The sequence below is a fragment of the Nesoenas mayeri genome (genome assembly GCF_963082525.1).
Source record: "Nesoenas mayeri genome assembly, chromosome: 7".
NCBI classification, from domain to species: domain Eukaryota; kingdom Metazoa; phylum Chordata; class Aves; order Columbiformes; family Columbidae; genus Nesoenas; species Nesoenas mayeri.
Genome location: NC_137551.1, coordinates 18,529,365 through 18,546,776, shown reverse-complemented (window position 1 = coordinate 18,546,776; position 17,412 = coordinate 18,529,365). Strand labels below are relative to the sequence as shown.

The window sequence follows — 17,412 nt, the reverse complement described above, 5'->3', positions numbered from 1 at the left end:
TTTTTATCACAAAACTCCTCTACAGCAAGGGTTATTAGATCCACTTTATCAAAAGCTGAAAGATAAATTGAGGATCTAAATGCCATAGTACGTGCCTAAAATAACTCATTAGGTGCTAGACACAGTAACAGAACTGAGGAGTCCTGGTCCCAATTGCATATAATAATCGCTGGGACATCTTCTTTGTATTAGCTTGCACACCAAGTTGAAGTATGTTCACTGACCGATTATCTTTTAAGTGCAGATAACGTTCCTGGCACGACACAAACATGTACTTGCACCAAGAGACTGTACTTGTTCTGAAGAGTATACCTTTTAAATAGGAAATACATGTCTACAGAATGCAAGAGAGATATTCAAGCAGCTCTCCACAAGCCAGCAATGACATCAGTGTAACTGAGTGGTGCGGTCTGGCCTCCAAGCTGAACAACTTTAATAACAGAAGTGCTGCGCTACAACAACACACCAATATAGTTTCCAGGATACAACTGCTGACCTGGGCCATGGAACCATATCCTGCCTTGATGACAGATATCATGGTACTGTAGCACACAAGGCAGATGTGTCCCAAAAGAAGATGGGAGGATGGCAGCATTACCACTTCCCACTCCACAGGTGACGGCCAGAGAGGCTTTGACTTGATCAAAATCCTAGCAGTACCTTTCCACCATCTTCTACAGCTTTGGAATGAATCCTCAGTGAACTATAGGTAGTAGCAAGGGGAGTTGGGATAAGACCTGGAAACTGGACCCACAGGCCCACCACTTTTCACTGCTGCTGAGGGCTCAGACTTGCAGGGATGTCCATATGAGACATCTGCAGGACTTCCAAGACAAAATACAGGAAAGTACAATACAGTGACTGCAATGAGAACTGCGAGCAAAGGTATTACTAATGCCTCTGTGAAGAAACCACTGAAAGCGACAGAGAGAAAAAGACGGGATGAAGCTAGAATAAGCTAGATAAGAAAAGAACATACTAAAAAAGTGCTATGTGAATTTAGTGATGCCGACCAACAGATGGGAACAATTTTCAGCTCTTCTCTCAAGGAGGACATCAATCAGCTGCTACAGCCAATCTCATCTGCTGGAAAAAACACAATCTGGCTAGCACAGCTGACCTGAAATTGCACTCTAGGCTTTATCAAGCCTTTCGGGAAGGCTCAAAGAAACCTTAACTTCTAGCCTCTCTGTTGAATTCTCTCTGTGAATGTATTGGAAACTTTAAGTTCCAAACAGATGGTTATTGACTCTACCGTGCTTATCATAACCTTTGTTTTAAAAAATAGAGAAGGTCAATCTTCAAGCTGATTTCTGTATTTTAAACTTAAATGACAGAAAACAAATATTTATTTATTTAATGTTATTACACTGAGTTGCTGACAAAATTTATTGATATTCCTATATAAAAGATGGGTTTATTCAGATAGTAAGATACTTGGTAGGTCTCAAAACTCTCTGTTCCTACAAGTACAGATGAACAAATGTCTAAAACTATCTTCACAGCCATTCAACTCTCATAGTATTATTTAGTGCTGGTGAATAATGAAAAAAAAAAAATATTTACTTACTTGAAGAGAAATGTCAATATTATAGCTCATCATTCAGACAGCAAAACCATACAGGAAAAAAAAAAAATCACTGCAGATAAGTACTATTTTACAATTGCTAATATTCTAATATCTACAATAATAAGGAGAACAGTTAAGTTCTGTCTCTTCAAGTATCTTATGAAGAAGAGTGTGTACATCTCTTCCCTTTTACAACAGGGAGTACTGAAACACAGAAACCTAGAATGACTTGATAAAGCTTAAAGAGTAAATCAGAGGTGAGCATTAAAACAATGTCTCCCGGTCCTCAGAGCTGCATTTTATCTGTGGGACCCTCCTTAATGGAGCAGAGTATCACAACTTGTAGTTTTAAAATCCGATTCCTTTAGCAAGAAGAGACCTTTCCCCTATAGTTCCTACAGAATCTGCAGATTTTTCTTTTTTTAAAAGGGTTGGCCAAAATCTCTACATTTCAATACCCTTAGACTCCAAAAGTAGTTTAGAGGAGGGGAGGCCAAATCTTGATGTTTCTAGGATATCCAAACTCTGATACTGATTGTATGAAATTGAGGCTTCAATCCGTTTTTGCATAAACACTTTGCAGTTGAGTATATTACTTTGAAATGTTTTCCAAACATGAAACATGCACTCCAACCTATCTACATCATCAGACAGTCTGGATTCCTTATCGAGAAAAGAATCCAAGAATATATTACAGAAACATTTCCCAATGTATTGAGAATAACGAACAAATGTTTGGTCCAATAAAATTTCAACTACCTAAACCAGGAAATTATTTTCATATGCACTTTTGTAAGCTCGTAAGAGACATTTATGGGAAATCAGATTCTTAACATATTATCATCATTAGTTTTGCAAACTACATGAGTTCAGAGAACAGCAAAATGTATTTTCAAACTTCATTACAAACAATAAAAGTGAATCTCTGTAAAACTCCTTTATCAACTAGTTATTTGGTCTCTGCTGCTGTCTGTCCGTACCCACATACCATTCTGTCAAGAAAAAATAATTTACACTGCATTATGATTTGCAAGACAGGTCTCTTCACCTACAGGTTTCACCAAGAAATGAGCAAGTATCTTAGATACCTGTATGACGCTCGTCTGCACTCATTTTAACAGCGAAATGCACCTTACATTTCCTAGTCATCTTTGAGCATCTCAGCTAGAACCCTTACTGCGTGCTGTATTCTTACACAGTACCCACCAGGTGTTTAATATAAACATTGAATTAATTATATATGAACATAAATTACTAGTCTCATCAGGGCTGGCCTGAGGCACAGGCTAAGTAGGCAAGTTCCTAAACTGCAGGATCAAAAGTAATACCAAAGCACCGAGCCAATAAGGCTGCCACCATCAACAATTTGCCAATCAGGAGATGTCTGTATATCCAATGATCCAATGTGTGCAGCGGATTCCAGCGTTTCTCATAGATAAGTGTTTACATGCATATGCACACAGTTATAGGATTATCACTGCAATCGATAATATTTCACCATCTATGAAACATGACTGCAAAGCATCCTGGTTTGTACATGTAGTTTAAAGGAATCTGCTGACCACACGAAGAGGAGAAGGTAAAGACAGTGTTATTTCAAGTTGCAAAATATGCTGATGAGACTGTCAAACTCTGTTCTTGCCTAGATATGCCAAGTGCACCTAAGGCCAGCCCTGAACTTACGTTACCAAGTTACATTTACTTTAAAAGACTATATTGAGGGACTGATCCAAAACCCACCGAAGCAAGCAACCTTTTTACCAATAAACTTCAGTGGCATTTTGGGTCTGGCCCTCATACTGTGTTAATATTCAAAACCAAAAGTAAATAATTAATGAAGTGTATTGAGCTAAAAGGGGGGGGTGAGAGAAATCTCATTTAAACCACATCTTTACATGTAAGTCAGCATTCTAGGCATGTTAAATAATCACTGCACACACACTGCTAAGTACAACCGATAAGCACATAAAACCAAGCAAACCCCAAGTCTGTAGCATTAGTTGAATACTAGTTACAAAGCCAGAAGAGCACTGCAAAGCCAAAAAGGCATCATACAGTCAAGGCAACGCTTAGAGTGCAGCAAATCATTATGAGGCAGCATAATGCTCAGCAACTAGAAAACACCCCAGGAAGAAAATAAATGGATAAGGCAGCAATTGTGCAGAAAAATAGATATGGTCCTTTATTATTACCTTCAGAGATAGGACTAGGAGTAGACGCAGGAAACTGGTATGTAGGAGAATAAGGATTGTCTTCTGCAGCAGAGAAAAGCAGTGGATTTTGAGACTATCCACAGTAAAATGGAGGTTCTGCTTCATCCCCCAAATTCCTATCACCGCATGGTTTTATTGCCTACTTTAATAATACTAGAGTAAATGGCATCATACTTTAAAAAAAGATTAATGGATTAGCAAAGATTTAGTTATTTTATGCATCACTCAAGAATGTACACTGGGTATAACTATATTTCCAGCCAGTGTAACACACGGGTAATGGATATCTAGAACCTGAATCTAGTTACTATTAGGGTGCTACAGTAGAGTTAACTCAAAGCACAAGACAACAGATACTCTGACTAAACTTCTGGTACCTTCAGTTTTTTGCTGGATTTCGGGAAGTTCAGGAAATATGTAGGTAGGGCAATAAGGGTTTTCTTCAGGAGTGTCTAAGGAGAGGAACATGATTTGCAAAAAAGAACAGAGAGGACAGATTTAAAGGGGAAGAATGGCAAGACAAGAATCCATAAGAGCTGCAGAACAGTCCCTCTTGTGCTGATGTTCCAGCACGACACAACATAGATGCCTCTTTAGTCATTGCTGCTTTGCCTATGTAGGCCCTGCCAGAGATCCAGGAAGCTGAGGAGACTGAAGTCCTCCTCCTCCTTCAGAACACAGGCTCTGGCTGAGCAGAGGAGCCTCTGTTAGGTGCACTGGGATTAGGAAACTTCAACTCTTTCTCCTTCCATCCAACACCACACAGCGCCTATATATGCATGAAGCTCATCACGACAGCACCTGCAGCGGCAAATACAGCTCCAGTTTTGCATGCTCGGTGTTTTATTATATAAGCGCAGTTCTGAATTGCATTTGCCTGCACATCAGGCTGTTCAGAGGGTTCAGTTTGCAAATGCTGCTGTAGCCATTTCTCACACAGAAGAGCAAACGTGAACATAGCAGCAGCCAGGCACAGAAGTGCCCCGAAGTAGGGGATTCCCTGAGAGTGCACCACTATGAAGTTTGCAACAGCTCACCACAATTTTAGGTTTTGAAAGAAGAAAATCCAAGGTTTGGGAAAAGCAGAGTTTAGATTCTGAACTCACTAGACATCAATGGAAACCTTTCCATTGGTTTCAGTGAGCCTCAAATCAAGCTTTATTATGCAGATACTAATGCTTTACAGTGTAAAAGGTTTTCTCTTATACACAGAGCAGTTTCAATGACAACCTACTACCCTTTGAAAGTCTGTGGGAATGGGGCTATCTGCTATAACTGGAGTTCAGGGTTCTATTTTCTTTAAGTATAGAATTACTGTCAACTTTCTGATGTCAAATAGTACTCTTGATCTCATGAGGGCACTGCAGTTCACCTTTCAGAACAACTCAGACCCTTCTTTGGATTCACTGTTCTCTCACCTTTGACTTCAGAGATTTTAAATACATCGGTTGAATTCTGTGGTGCAGAGCAAACAGTAGTTAACACAAAATGCTTTTATTGAACATCCAGCACAGTTCTTCACATGAATGAAACAAAATATTATCAAGGTGGTCTTTTAAAATAAATAAACATCTGTGTTACAGTACCTCTATTTATCTTGTGGATCTGCTTGAACATTGTCTTGTACCAGTCCTTTGATCTGTCAGTATTCTATTGGGAAAATGAATATACACATAAATAATCACAACCATGAATTCTACCAGCCTTTCAAAGTTCTTATAAATCTTCCAATGAAAAATGTTTACACTCGGCTTCCTATTTCATTTATCATCATTGACTACTTAAAAAATCAAGGCTATTTGAAATTCATACTTTGAAATACAAGTGATTTTACTCAAATATATAAACTCATATGTAATGAAGCTAGATGCTTCACACGAGTTACTAATAATGTACAAGCTTTGCAGGGGTAGGTTGTAACTTGTGCAGAACTGTAGATAGTGTGGAAGGTTTTGCATACAAATATGATTTGACATCTAAAAGTAGACACCTTGCCTAATTTAGTTATACATACCGATTTCCTAAATATTCAATGGGTAGTTTAAAGTTCAAGTCACTCCAATACTAATTTTACGAATAGACTAATGATCAATTATATGATTTAATGATAATTTCTCCTCAATACTGAATGAACTTAAATATGTTGTATAAAAGAGATAATCTGCCTTTAACACATCTAAAATGAGACAAAACTCTCCCTTAGCTGCTAGGTGTGAATGAAATGAGAAGGAATATTCTCAAATATAATGAAAAGAGATATTCATTTTTAATTTCCCCACCCTGAGGCAGCTGAAACAAGTCATTGATAGCAAAGAGAAGTGTTAACAATAAAATAAATTGAAACTAGAATTATATCTTCCCTCAAAGCTCTGCAGTCTCTGGAGCTTTAGCAAATGCCCCAAGTCTCAGTGCAGGCAGAATCTGGCCCAGAGTTTGCATTGCCTTACCCTCAGTGGAATGCCAATATCATCGACGGAGGTATCAGCCATGCGCTGAGGGCTCTTGACAACGCTTCTCTTCTCCTCCATTGCCCTCCTCCCACTTGGCACTGCCTCCAGAACTGGCTTGTCCCGTATGAACGCTGAATCAACTTTATCAGAAACTAGTCTGTCTGGCACTGAATCTGGAAATTAAAATGGGGGATTCTTATCTCATCCCAGCATTTCACCACATCACCGTATTCCACTTTTTTAAGGCAACAAATCCTAGCAAGTAGTTGATGAGACAGACTGTGTGCCTGCTAGCTGTGCTTAGCGTCTGGACTGAAGGAAGCCTACCATGAAAACATTTGATACCAGCAAAAGCAGGCTAGCATCTCTCAAGTGGCCACCTTTATGCACCTCCTGACAGCTTCAGCCATCATGTATGTACGATAACAGAAAATTTTTGTTTCAAGAACTGTTTGGCACTTTTTTTTTTTAAGTCTTTTTGACCAATTAGCAACTCTGCAATCTCATTCTTCATCAAAAAGTGTCAGTGACACAGTCTCCTAGATATCTTTTCCTGCTGGTGATTTCAAGCATCCTACATGGTAGCGGGGCACTACTTTCTAACAGCCTGCACCCACCTGCCTGACAATCCCATTTGTTACAGTCAGTATGTGACGCTTTCAATTCAACTCTGTACCCTAACCAGAGTTTGTAAACAACAAATTGCATTCTTGTTTAGCATACATATTATTCCTCTTGCACATGAGTCTGCACAAAGATTGGGGAAAACAACTAATTGCTCCAGACTGCTTTGCTTCTACCTGTAATTCCTTGATGGTGCCCAGCTTACACCCACATGTAGCAGGAGGCACCATCACTGGCCAAGGAACCCAGAGAGGTTCCTTCAGCTGCTCTGAAGCTCTGCTATGCTGTGGAGAGCTGCAGCACAACAACCCTTACGGTCTACCAAGGACTTTTCTGGAGAGGAAATATCTGTGATTCTACAGTCTGCCTCATCAAGACTTTGCCACGTCTTATCATTTTTACATCACTGCATGCATTGAAGAGAAAGAGAGAGATGTTTATTCACATGCACATAACCATACTGCCCAAAGCCATTAAATGTACAGAAATCTGAAAGGGGTACTTAGCAGAGGAAAGGCTCGTGCATAACACAGCATTGGTCTGTTGGTACCTTGAGCAAACACAATTCTGCCCTGCAAAACACAGTATGTTGAAGATCTGTGTTTGAGTGGTTGGTTTGAAATTATCATCAAACTTTAGGTGTTCCTCCTCTTTAAGAAAAATCAAGTAACTTTTATAAATGTTCAAAATGGAGCAAAGCATCTATTAAATCCTTGTTTAGTATTTTCAACCTGCTTCCCTTCCCTGTGAATGTGTGTCCACTGTGTTTTAGCCTTTTGTGTCCCTGGTGTACAGGGCTCTCCATTTTGTAGGAAATATTCAGTCTATTCCCATTACTAAACTCCTTACTAAGCCTCCAGAAGCAGACCCTGAAGGCCGAAAGGAAGTGGGGTTTTGGATGTGGATGAGGATATGTGGAGAGCATGGAAATTTTAGGAAAAGTCACAACTTTCCTCCATTACTTATCATCACTGATGATGTTACAAGTCCTGAGCTTCTGGTCTAGAAAAGTCATTTTCTGCAGGCTAAAGAACTAAATGCCAGAGAAGGTGACAAAGATCTTCTTTAACAGAACTAATAAATACATCTTACTTCTCTTTGGTTCCCTAGCTCCATGCACTGGGAAAGTATTTGGCTGTTTGCCAGGTAGACCCCATGTGAAACTACGATAATAATCTTCAAAATACCTAAGATAGATATAAAATGGCAGGGTAAACGTATCACAATCTGTTTTCCCAGTGCCACAGCCATGACTCTAAGCAAAATCTTTATTTTGATGATTTAACAAAAATAAAACCCACCATCTGGCCTGTGCCAGCCATCCCCCAACCATGAGTTCACATCTTAATATTATAGCATGAAGGTTTGGGAGCTATGTAGGATGGCATAGCCAGGGGAAAATCTACCAACTAGTTAAATGTATTTTGAAGGAGTTTTTTTCAAAAGCACTTTTTAGAGTGCACTTAGAACTGGTCAAAGGTGCTGGACTAACATCTGAAGACTGGACAGGCCTGTCTGCCAGCACGAGTTGTATTAGGGCAAGCCCTCCTTGCACATCCTGCCAGGTTCCCAGCACCACAGGACTCGGCCAAGAGGAACACTTCAGCCTCTTCCAGTTTGGCTGCCCAGCTGATACCACAAACACAGACACCTGCTGCATGGGTGTCTTTGCAGAGGGAGGAACTAAAGCAGACATCTTTCACCACAGATTTCCTACAATACCCTACAACTTGGAGAATAATGGCTAAACGTCACACTAATGTATTATATTTGCCGTGCAGCTCCCATCATTTCAAAAGAGTTTATATACGAGCCTTTGAGGTATTTAAAAATCAGAGAGCCAAATCTGGTGCCTAATTGCCCAAATAAGCAGATTGCACTCGTCAGCACACCTGTGCCACCCTTTCACAAGAACAGCAGCAGTATAGGGGATTGCACAGCATGAGAGTTTTACTGCTGTGATCAAGAGAATGTATTATAAAATGCAGGGGGAGAGCTGGCAGCCCACAGCTTTTGTGGTTGTTTTGGCACACTGAGATCAGGTGCAGACCCAGCTATGCCACAATGTGCTTCGCTCTTCCAGACCAAGAATCATCTGGGCTGCAGCAAACTGCTCTGTGGCCATCTCTAGTCTAGAAAACATAAGAGTTCCTGGTAATGAAGGGAAACACCTTGTGAAAGGGAAAAACAACAGGAAACCTCTGTCCAAACTTGCAAGCAAGCGTTAAACTCGGAGCTGAGTGTGTCTGGTGAGACAACACCTGCACTAAGGGAAGGAGCCGAGACTGTCACCTCAGCAGGGTTGCAGCAGAGAGGAGGGACAGGCTGGTGTCACAGGTGAAGGAGGTTGGAGCAGGTCAGCAGCTGCCTCAGGGGCAGATGTCAGCCCCACAGGACACTCTGCTAGTCCAGGGCCCTTGCAGCAGCCCAATTGCACTATTGGCTTCCCTGTGTTTCTATTTGTGGTATTTAAATTGCTTAGGCACTCTCTGTGACTCTGTTCTCTTCCACCTCTACATGGCCATAACCAAAGAAAAATAATATGTGTAAGCAGGTGCATAATGTGCTGTTCCTATAACACCCACTGCAGACTGAGCTACTTCTGTTTGGGGTGTGTGGAGGGAAAGATGACCAGGAAAACAGCTTGTTCTGCCTTCAAGGAGAGACTCATACTCACTACAAGAGCAGAAAGCTGCCCAGGAAGAGAAGGGTGGCAGCACACATGCATACTCACATACTACAATTTTATCATTTATTTATTGACATCTGGCACAAATACCTCTGTTCCTGGACTTACGTCAATACTGATTTTTATTTCTCTTCTCCCCCCTCACCACAAGCAAGACTAACTTTAATGGCTGTGTAGAGGAACTTGAGAATATGCCCCAAGAGAATAAACCTAAAAGGCTCAAAAGGCAGGCCCAAAAGTCAAGTGGTACAATCAAACTTTATGTAAATCTTTATGACTTAGGAGGAACAGAGAATTTAGGGTTTAAGTATATTCACATGTGGCCACACAGGTAGCACTGGGAGAAAAGACTGGAATCAAACATTTAGTGACCTGGACTAAGCCAAGACAAATATTTATACTCATTCCTTTGCAGTTCCTGGGAAGTGTGTTTGCTAAAGGTACTCCATAAGCTAAGAAAGCAGCAGCTTTGCTCCAGCAGAGGCAGCAGCTGGGAGGTAGCAGACCTTTCACATCATACCTGCCAGGCTACTAAGCCTTTTTTGCTGTTCTGTGGTAAAGGAAGAAACAAAACAAAAAGAAATACAGAACAAACGTGTGAGACATAAACAGCAAGTGCTCTGGTGCTGCATTTCTGAGCGGCAAGAAATACACTGTAGACAGAATGGCAGCAGCTGCTGGAGAGAGTCTGTTTTCAAATACCCTGCCAAACTGACAGCCCACAGTCCCCTCTCCACGGTGCAGCCTCGTGGAATAATATAAAACTCACGATGCAGTGACCAAGACATTTGCAAAAAACAACTTAAAAATTTTAATTTTTTTTTTCTTGAAAAAAGTTTTCAGCAGACAGACAATTTGAAAAGCAGTAAAGATTCACAAACAACTTGACAACTAACTCTGTAACCGTTACCATGAAGTACATTTTCAAACAATAATGCTGTAGCATTTCAAAGGGATACAGGAAAAGACCAAGTCACTGTTTGTGATTGCCAAGTCTCACCACGTACTACTGAGCCACAGATACAGCTTGGTTACGGCTTTGATTCTCAGAACGGTCCCCTTGGTTTACGGTTTCTCATTACTGAGTTCTCAGACTGGAACATTTGTGGTATCTTCTAGTATGTTTGACCACCCTAAAGTTGATGCTCACAGCTGCTTTCTAAAGGGATGCTCAAATGACTTGCCCAAACCATGGCTCAGAATAAACCAAGAATTCTTAGCACCCCGTTCTCTGCTCTTTCTACTCCCTAGCAATTAATCTCTTCATTTAAAGCATTGAAGTAATTTGAAAAGTAACTATTTTACTGACATACAAAATACAAACACTCTTGAAAGCTCCCATTGTTAATGCAAAGATTTCAAAATTTTCATATATATTAATCACACCTGTTATACATTCATAACAAACCATGCCATGCAATGCCTGTCCAGGAAATACCTGTGCTTTCGGGTGGCGTGGGACACTTGCCAAGCAAGTCTGCAGTAGCTAACAATGCTCCAGTTGTCCGCTATTTGCCAGCAGAACCCACCTTCACTAGATATTTGTAATAAGTGGATCAGCTTCAGCAAGGGAAATTTATATTCCTTCTCACTAAGTGCAGCTCCTTCACCAATATCTATGGACTTTAACCCCAGCACTTCTGCTCTACTAACCACCAATGGCAAGCTGCTCCTGGGCGTTACTGTCACATGACAGCTGCCAACATATGAAACAAACCCTTACGTGCAACAGAGAAAAGGAAATACTAGCAATCCGAACCTGAAAACTAGATGGGAGCCACCTGCCACAGAGTTCACTCTTCTAAGCCCACCACCAGGAGCAGGCTGGTGTGTTAGGAGAAAAGATGGGGGGGTGAGGATGGTCTCAGCTTCAGTCATCACCTTCACTAAGCAGAACTGGATTCAGTCACTAAGGTCTCCTGATAAAGGATGTGGTTTAAAGAATCGACACTTGAGAGCTCTTTTGTATCTCTTCCACCACAGAGGAAAGAATATCATGGATGAATAGACTTTTCATTTAAAAAAAAAAAACACAACCAAACTTTTTACATGAAGAGGAATATGCCTTTTCACTTGTGTTTCTGACTAGGAAAGAGCTGCTGACAGACAGAAGCAGGAGCAGGTGGTCTCTGCTATCGCACTGTCCTGTCTGACCAGAGACAGGTAGTAGCCCCAGGCACACACCAGCTCACTGAGGCTTTCATTCTCCATCTTGTGCTCTGGGACTGTGAGCAAAGGCCAAGACCTCGCAGGCTTCCCAAAGAAAGAGTTGAGCAGGGGAATATAACTGCTGGCAACAGTGAAGGAATGACTACAGATGCCTTCTGAGTCCCCAGAGGAGGGAGCACTGGGGCAAACCAAGACTTGAAACCAGTAAGAAAAGGGTAAGAGGAAACAAGTATTTGAGTACATGTTTAATGCAAAATAAAGGTGTCAAAAAGAAAATTAATCAAGACAGCAGCAGATATGAAGGGAAGAAATTCTTACCTTGGTACTAGGAATGAACAAGAGGACCTGAAATGACTTGTTTATAAGCATAAATCTTATTGAGTTGGTATTACTGAAATCCAGTAGAAAAAATCCTGAGCTCTGTCATCACAACTAACTGAGTAAGATCAAGCAGACAAAAAAAAAGGATATAGTGTAGTTTCTGTGCTTCAAATGCCATTACCCGTTTCTAAGTCTCTGACAGGTCCAAATCAAAGGGTCTTACATGCTTACAGATGAACTAGCAGATAAAACATAAAATAGGACAGTTGGTGATGTCCACTGCAACAGTCACTCCAGAGATTAAGATAACCAGCTCCTTAAAAAGCAATTGATAATTCAGTGAGGAGAATGAAAGCCACATTATCCACCTTGAAGACTAACTAAACTACTGGAGATCTCAGACTTCAAGCACGAAAATGACCTTGAAATTTCTAATTCAGAGGGTATTTCATAGTACACAACAGGAATTTATATTAAACCTCATCTTGATGTGAAGGAATTGATTTCAGCACAAAACATAATTAACCATTCAGCTGAAGGTGGCTCATAACCTTTTAACAATTTGTCATATGTCATGAGACCAAACCAGGTTTGAATAGATAAGGTCCATAAAGATGAAACCAAATATGAATCACGTCAGCCAGGACAGAGATGTAATAGGTAACTAAGATCTGAGAACCATTTAAAAAACACTGAGTTAGCAAAAAATAAACCTTGATGCTGTGCTGGAATAAAGCCTAGATAAGAAGGGTAGCATAAGGAACTGTAAGAAACTCTCAATAGATAAGATGGAAAAGTAAGAAAATGCATATTTATGAGTGGGCAGCAGACACTGGGAAGTGAATGAAAACGACAAAGGAAGTAAAAGAATTAACAGAATGTCTCAGAGATTAAAAAATAGGTTTTGAGGTACATGGAGAATAAACAGAAAAGCAGCAATGATCTTGTTCTTTTACCAAGTAGGCACAGTAGAATTGTTAATAAGAGAGCAGAAAAGATGACACATCTGATTACTATTTCCATTCTGCATTTAAAAAGAAGAATATTCTGACGTCCTCCTGCCTGATGGAGAAATACTTTCCACTTCAACAGTAACTAAGGACTATGCCAAATGATAACAACTGATGTCAGATGCTTGAAAATTAACACATTCATATAAACCGTACTGAAGAGCGTTAGAGCAGTTTCCTGCTCCAAACAGAGCAGTTATGGAGAGAGCAGCTCACTGGACAATCAACATTCATCCTCAGTATGTCTTGGAAAACAAAGGAAACTCCACAGGACAAGGATGAAAGCAAATGTCGTGACAACGTTCAAAAAGCGTTAGTATGACGTCTGGGACATCTGTCTGTCAAGTTGACAATAATGCCAGAAAAAAAAAAACTTGCAACAACTTATATGGGATTTTACTAATAAAAACACAGTATGACATCTGCAATGTCAGCCAATACAGATTTATGACTAAGATGCCTTGTCAAGCCAGTTCTATATGATTCTTGCAAATTACAAGTTTGACTAATAAAGACTGAAAATCATGTATTAGAAGGAGATATTTCACACACTCGATCAAGTTGCTTATCAGGCCATGATCTATATCACAGTCAACAAAAATGTGACGAGAGAAGGCTCTTCAGTCTATCAGGATTCAGTATCATGAGTGCTAATGGTCGGAGGGGCAAGATATTCACACAGGACAAACTCTTAACTGTGAAGGTAATTAGTAAACAGAACAATCTGACATCTGTTGTCTCAGAGCCAGTATGTATGGATGATCATATTATACAGATTTGTCTCTAGTGTTCTTAAAATCTACAGAGATAAAATATCCTTGTGTGGTACACACTGAAATGCTCCAGATTTAATACACAAACCAACCAAATGAGTATGCCACCTCAAGAAAGTAACAAAAAGCTTTGAGAGAAAAAAGGTTGCCTCAAATAATATTTTCTCCTCTTGAAGCAGCTGAGGAATCCAGACACCCTCACTCCGAAGCACGTAAGCAAAGCTGCTTCAGATACTGGCCAAAAAAGGAGAGAAAACCCATTCATTACACTTATAATCAGCTGGGCTACGGTGAGGACACTATCTTCAGGATCAAAGACTGAAGTCTGTTTTTAAAAGGCACTGAAAAAAAAATACATGTGAGGCTGCAGAGGAGCACATCAATGCACGCATATAACTAGAATGACTACAATATGAGGAGTACAGGCCTTGCACTATAGATTGGAATCTGCCGGTCCTGGAGATCCTAAGTCCGCTGGAAACCAAGGCAAGTGGGTCTGCACCTGCATGACCCTTTTATAAGCTACAGACTTTAGTGACGCACAATGAACCGGGAGGCTGAGGTAGTGCCAACCATCAGGAGAAAGAAAACGAGAAGCAAAGCTTCTCTCTAATGCCAGAGGTAAAGAGATTCAACTATCCATTCAGAGGGAGCTGCTGCGAGGCAGAGAAAGGCTTAGATTAGTAAACACAGGAGTGCTCCAACATGGTTTTTTTGTTCATCTGCAAACTCAGTGCTCAAGGACTACTGCAGTATTAGTCTGAATTGATCCAGTTTGGGACAGAGGAACAAATTGCCATATTTAAACTTACGGACAAACAGATTTTGCTGAGAATTCAGAGGCCAAATCTATTTCACAGTAACTGAAAATACAACTGCTTTCACACTGCAGTAACCAAGAAGTAAGACACCCACTTTTCCAGATAGGGAGAACCCACTTCAAGCTACCTTGGCTTCTACTGGCAACGAGGTGAGCACATACACACTTTCCACCGTGCCAGAACACCTGATGGGGAATAAGTTGTTACCCTATAATAACTTATTCATATGTATATAGCCCAGTTATAAGCCTCTCCCCCAAGCTCAGAGTGGCTTCTGATCCATAGGTTCTAATTAGAAAAAGCAGGCATTGTCCCACACCTCTAACCTCTAACTTGCCTATTCTGTGCTCCAGTCACTACAACCTTGTGGCGGTAGCTTTGTTAGCTCTTAGTTTAGACTTAATTGTTCATGGCACACACATTCTCCATTTTTTTATAGCATACCAGGTTTCTCAGATTGAGCCACAAATATCAATATGCAAGTCTCCTTACCTCGATTGTGCTGCAAAAGGACAATAGTGGGATTGACGATTGTAGTAGAGGGATATGCAGAGGAAGACTTGTTGATTGAAGTGAAGGAGGTTGGATAGTCAGTGCCAGTGCCAGGCTGGGGCACTTCATTTAGCACAGGACTTGAGTCCTGAAAAGGAGAGCAACACATCATTAGTGACATGCACAAGGCTGCTACACTGGGAAAATCTGGAAAAAAAAACAAACCACAAACATTTTGAGCTGAATGAGAGGCATAATCACAGCAAATTTTAGTAAAAAAGGCATAAGCATGAGTGTTACCCTGCTCCTTGTATGTACCCTGCTTGTTGTTAATGCAATTAGTTTGCTAAGGCGGTACTATAATTATTTGGTGTTGGGTTTCACAACTCCAACCCCAAAAGGAGGCACTAAATTCATCCAGCAGACTCTCTGGAGCAAATGCAGGGTGCCAGAAATGAGCAGATCTGTTTGGAGGGGAAAGACGCAGACACCTTCCCCCTGATATGTACACACACAAACATTTATTTTAGAAGTCTTCCTTTCATAGCAAGAAGTCAGACATGCAAAACTCATGCAATTCTGGAGTGAAATATTTTTACTGCAGCTGGTTTGGTAAGGAAGGTCCAAGGAATAAGGTTAGCACCATCAATCAGGAGACAGTGTGACACCCACCTGATTAAAATAATTAAATTTAAAAACAAAATACAAACCAAAACAATATAGAGGATAAAAAGTAAGACTCTAGCAAGGAAGATACTCAATGTGGCTTTGCCACTGGAGCATGGATAGCAAGCTGTTCTTCTTCTCCATGCAGCTCCATTATTTACTTATTTCAAACCCCACTCTGGTATCATCACAGCTCTGGTTGTTCTGTAGAAATACAGGCTGTGTCAACAGGGAAACTTTAAAAACTAGTTCATCTTTGAAACACCTCAGTCCAGGGATACTTTTGTACACTATGACTTTTGATACACTATGACTAAGACTGTGTGTGCCAGTTTAGGCTGAGATTTTTCAAAGATTCTTAAGGAATTTGGACACACAATTATTGTTAATGGGGAACGAGCATCCAAACAGAGTGTGGAACAGCATACCAGATTTCTGCACTCCTGGTACTCCACTGTCAGACTGAAATGCTGCAAACTGTAAAATGGAGCTGCACATTCAGGGGGATTTTCATCACTATTAAAACCAACCTGAACATGCACAGAATGTTGCTCCAGAAGAAACCCTACTTCTGGCTTTTCTGGCCAAGTGCAACTCTGTGCTCTCCATACTTACTAGCATCAGGGGAACGGACTCACAGGATCAGGTAGGGGACTGAACAGAGGCCAGAGTGAGGGCTGGCACCAGAGCTCAGAGATAAATCATAGTGAGAATTTGCTGTAATCAGAACAAGCATCTACAGTCTCTCCAGCCTAGAGGGGAAACAGGGAAGAACAATCATCTGCTGCTGGACGGTGGTGATCTTGCTCCAAGCAGCATCTGCTCAGGCCATAGACATTTAATGAGGACAGAAAAGAACCAATGGTCTTCAGAAATAGATGTCCCTAAGAGAGAGATCCAGACCCATTTTTCTGACTGTGATAATATTCCAAACAATGAAATTCGGGAAAAGGAGTGGGAGGTCAGGGAGAAGTAAGAGCAAGTTGTGTTTGAGCTTCAGTTGAAAAACTAAAATACAAAGAACCCCTCAAAGAAGAGGGATGTCTGATTAGGATAGGCTCCACAGTCCCAGGTAAGTCACCAAAGTGGGTGAATGAAGACCATTTAAATCCTTGTGGATAAAAAACTGTGACCACATGCCTGAAGTTGGCATGGCCGAAGATGTTTCAAAACTCTTATCTCATGAAAAGCCTGCAGACAGGCTTCATTAAAAAAAAAAAAAAGAGTGAGAAAACAAAAAAAACCCACCACATACCAAATCCCCTAAACTTTCATTGTTCTCTGTAGTAAAAAAACCCACAGATTTCAACAGAAGCAGAAACACCAATGCTGAGAACTTCTGAAAATATAATCTTTAGTTGTTTTTTTCTTCTTCCCCTCATGCCTGTTTGCAAGATCCCTAAAGAGTGAGGGGACAAAGAAAGCATCATCATAAGAAGGTGGTTCTGCCGAACTTCTTACGTGTCCTTACAAGCAACAATATAAAAAAAATGGTGATTGTAAGACTTGCAGTACAAGGAGGGTCAGGTACTTTTTTGCCTCCTCTGCAACTCTGAGTGATGCTTTTCCTCCTTGTCCTTGAGGGCTTTTTAAAACAGGTGATGCGTTTAAAGA

At 40.6% G+C, this 17,412-nt stretch overlaps 1 protein-coding gene across 1 annotated transcript in view; it reads right to left on the bottom strand.

The window, feature by feature from the left end:
• Positions 1-17,412, bottom strand: part of SORBS1 (sorbin and SH3 domain containing 1) — a gene marked incomplete at both ends in the record, with an annotated part of 77,450 nt that overhangs the window by 37,967 nt on the left and 22,071 nt on the right. The window contains 6 exons of the mRNA XM_080347681.1: positions 3,763-3,825; positions 4,161-4,235; positions 5,370-5,433; positions 6,231-6,406; positions 10,067-10,096; positions 15,133-15,280. Coding sequence (XP_080203807.1) covers positions 3,763-3,825; positions 4,161-4,235; positions 5,370-5,433; positions 6,231-6,406; positions 10,067-10,096; positions 15,133-15,280 — 556 coding nt within the window. The remainder of the gene's footprint in view (positions 1-3,762; positions 3,826-4,160; positions 4,236-5,369; positions 5,434-6,230; positions 6,407-10,066; positions 10,097-15,132; positions 15,281-17,412) is intronic.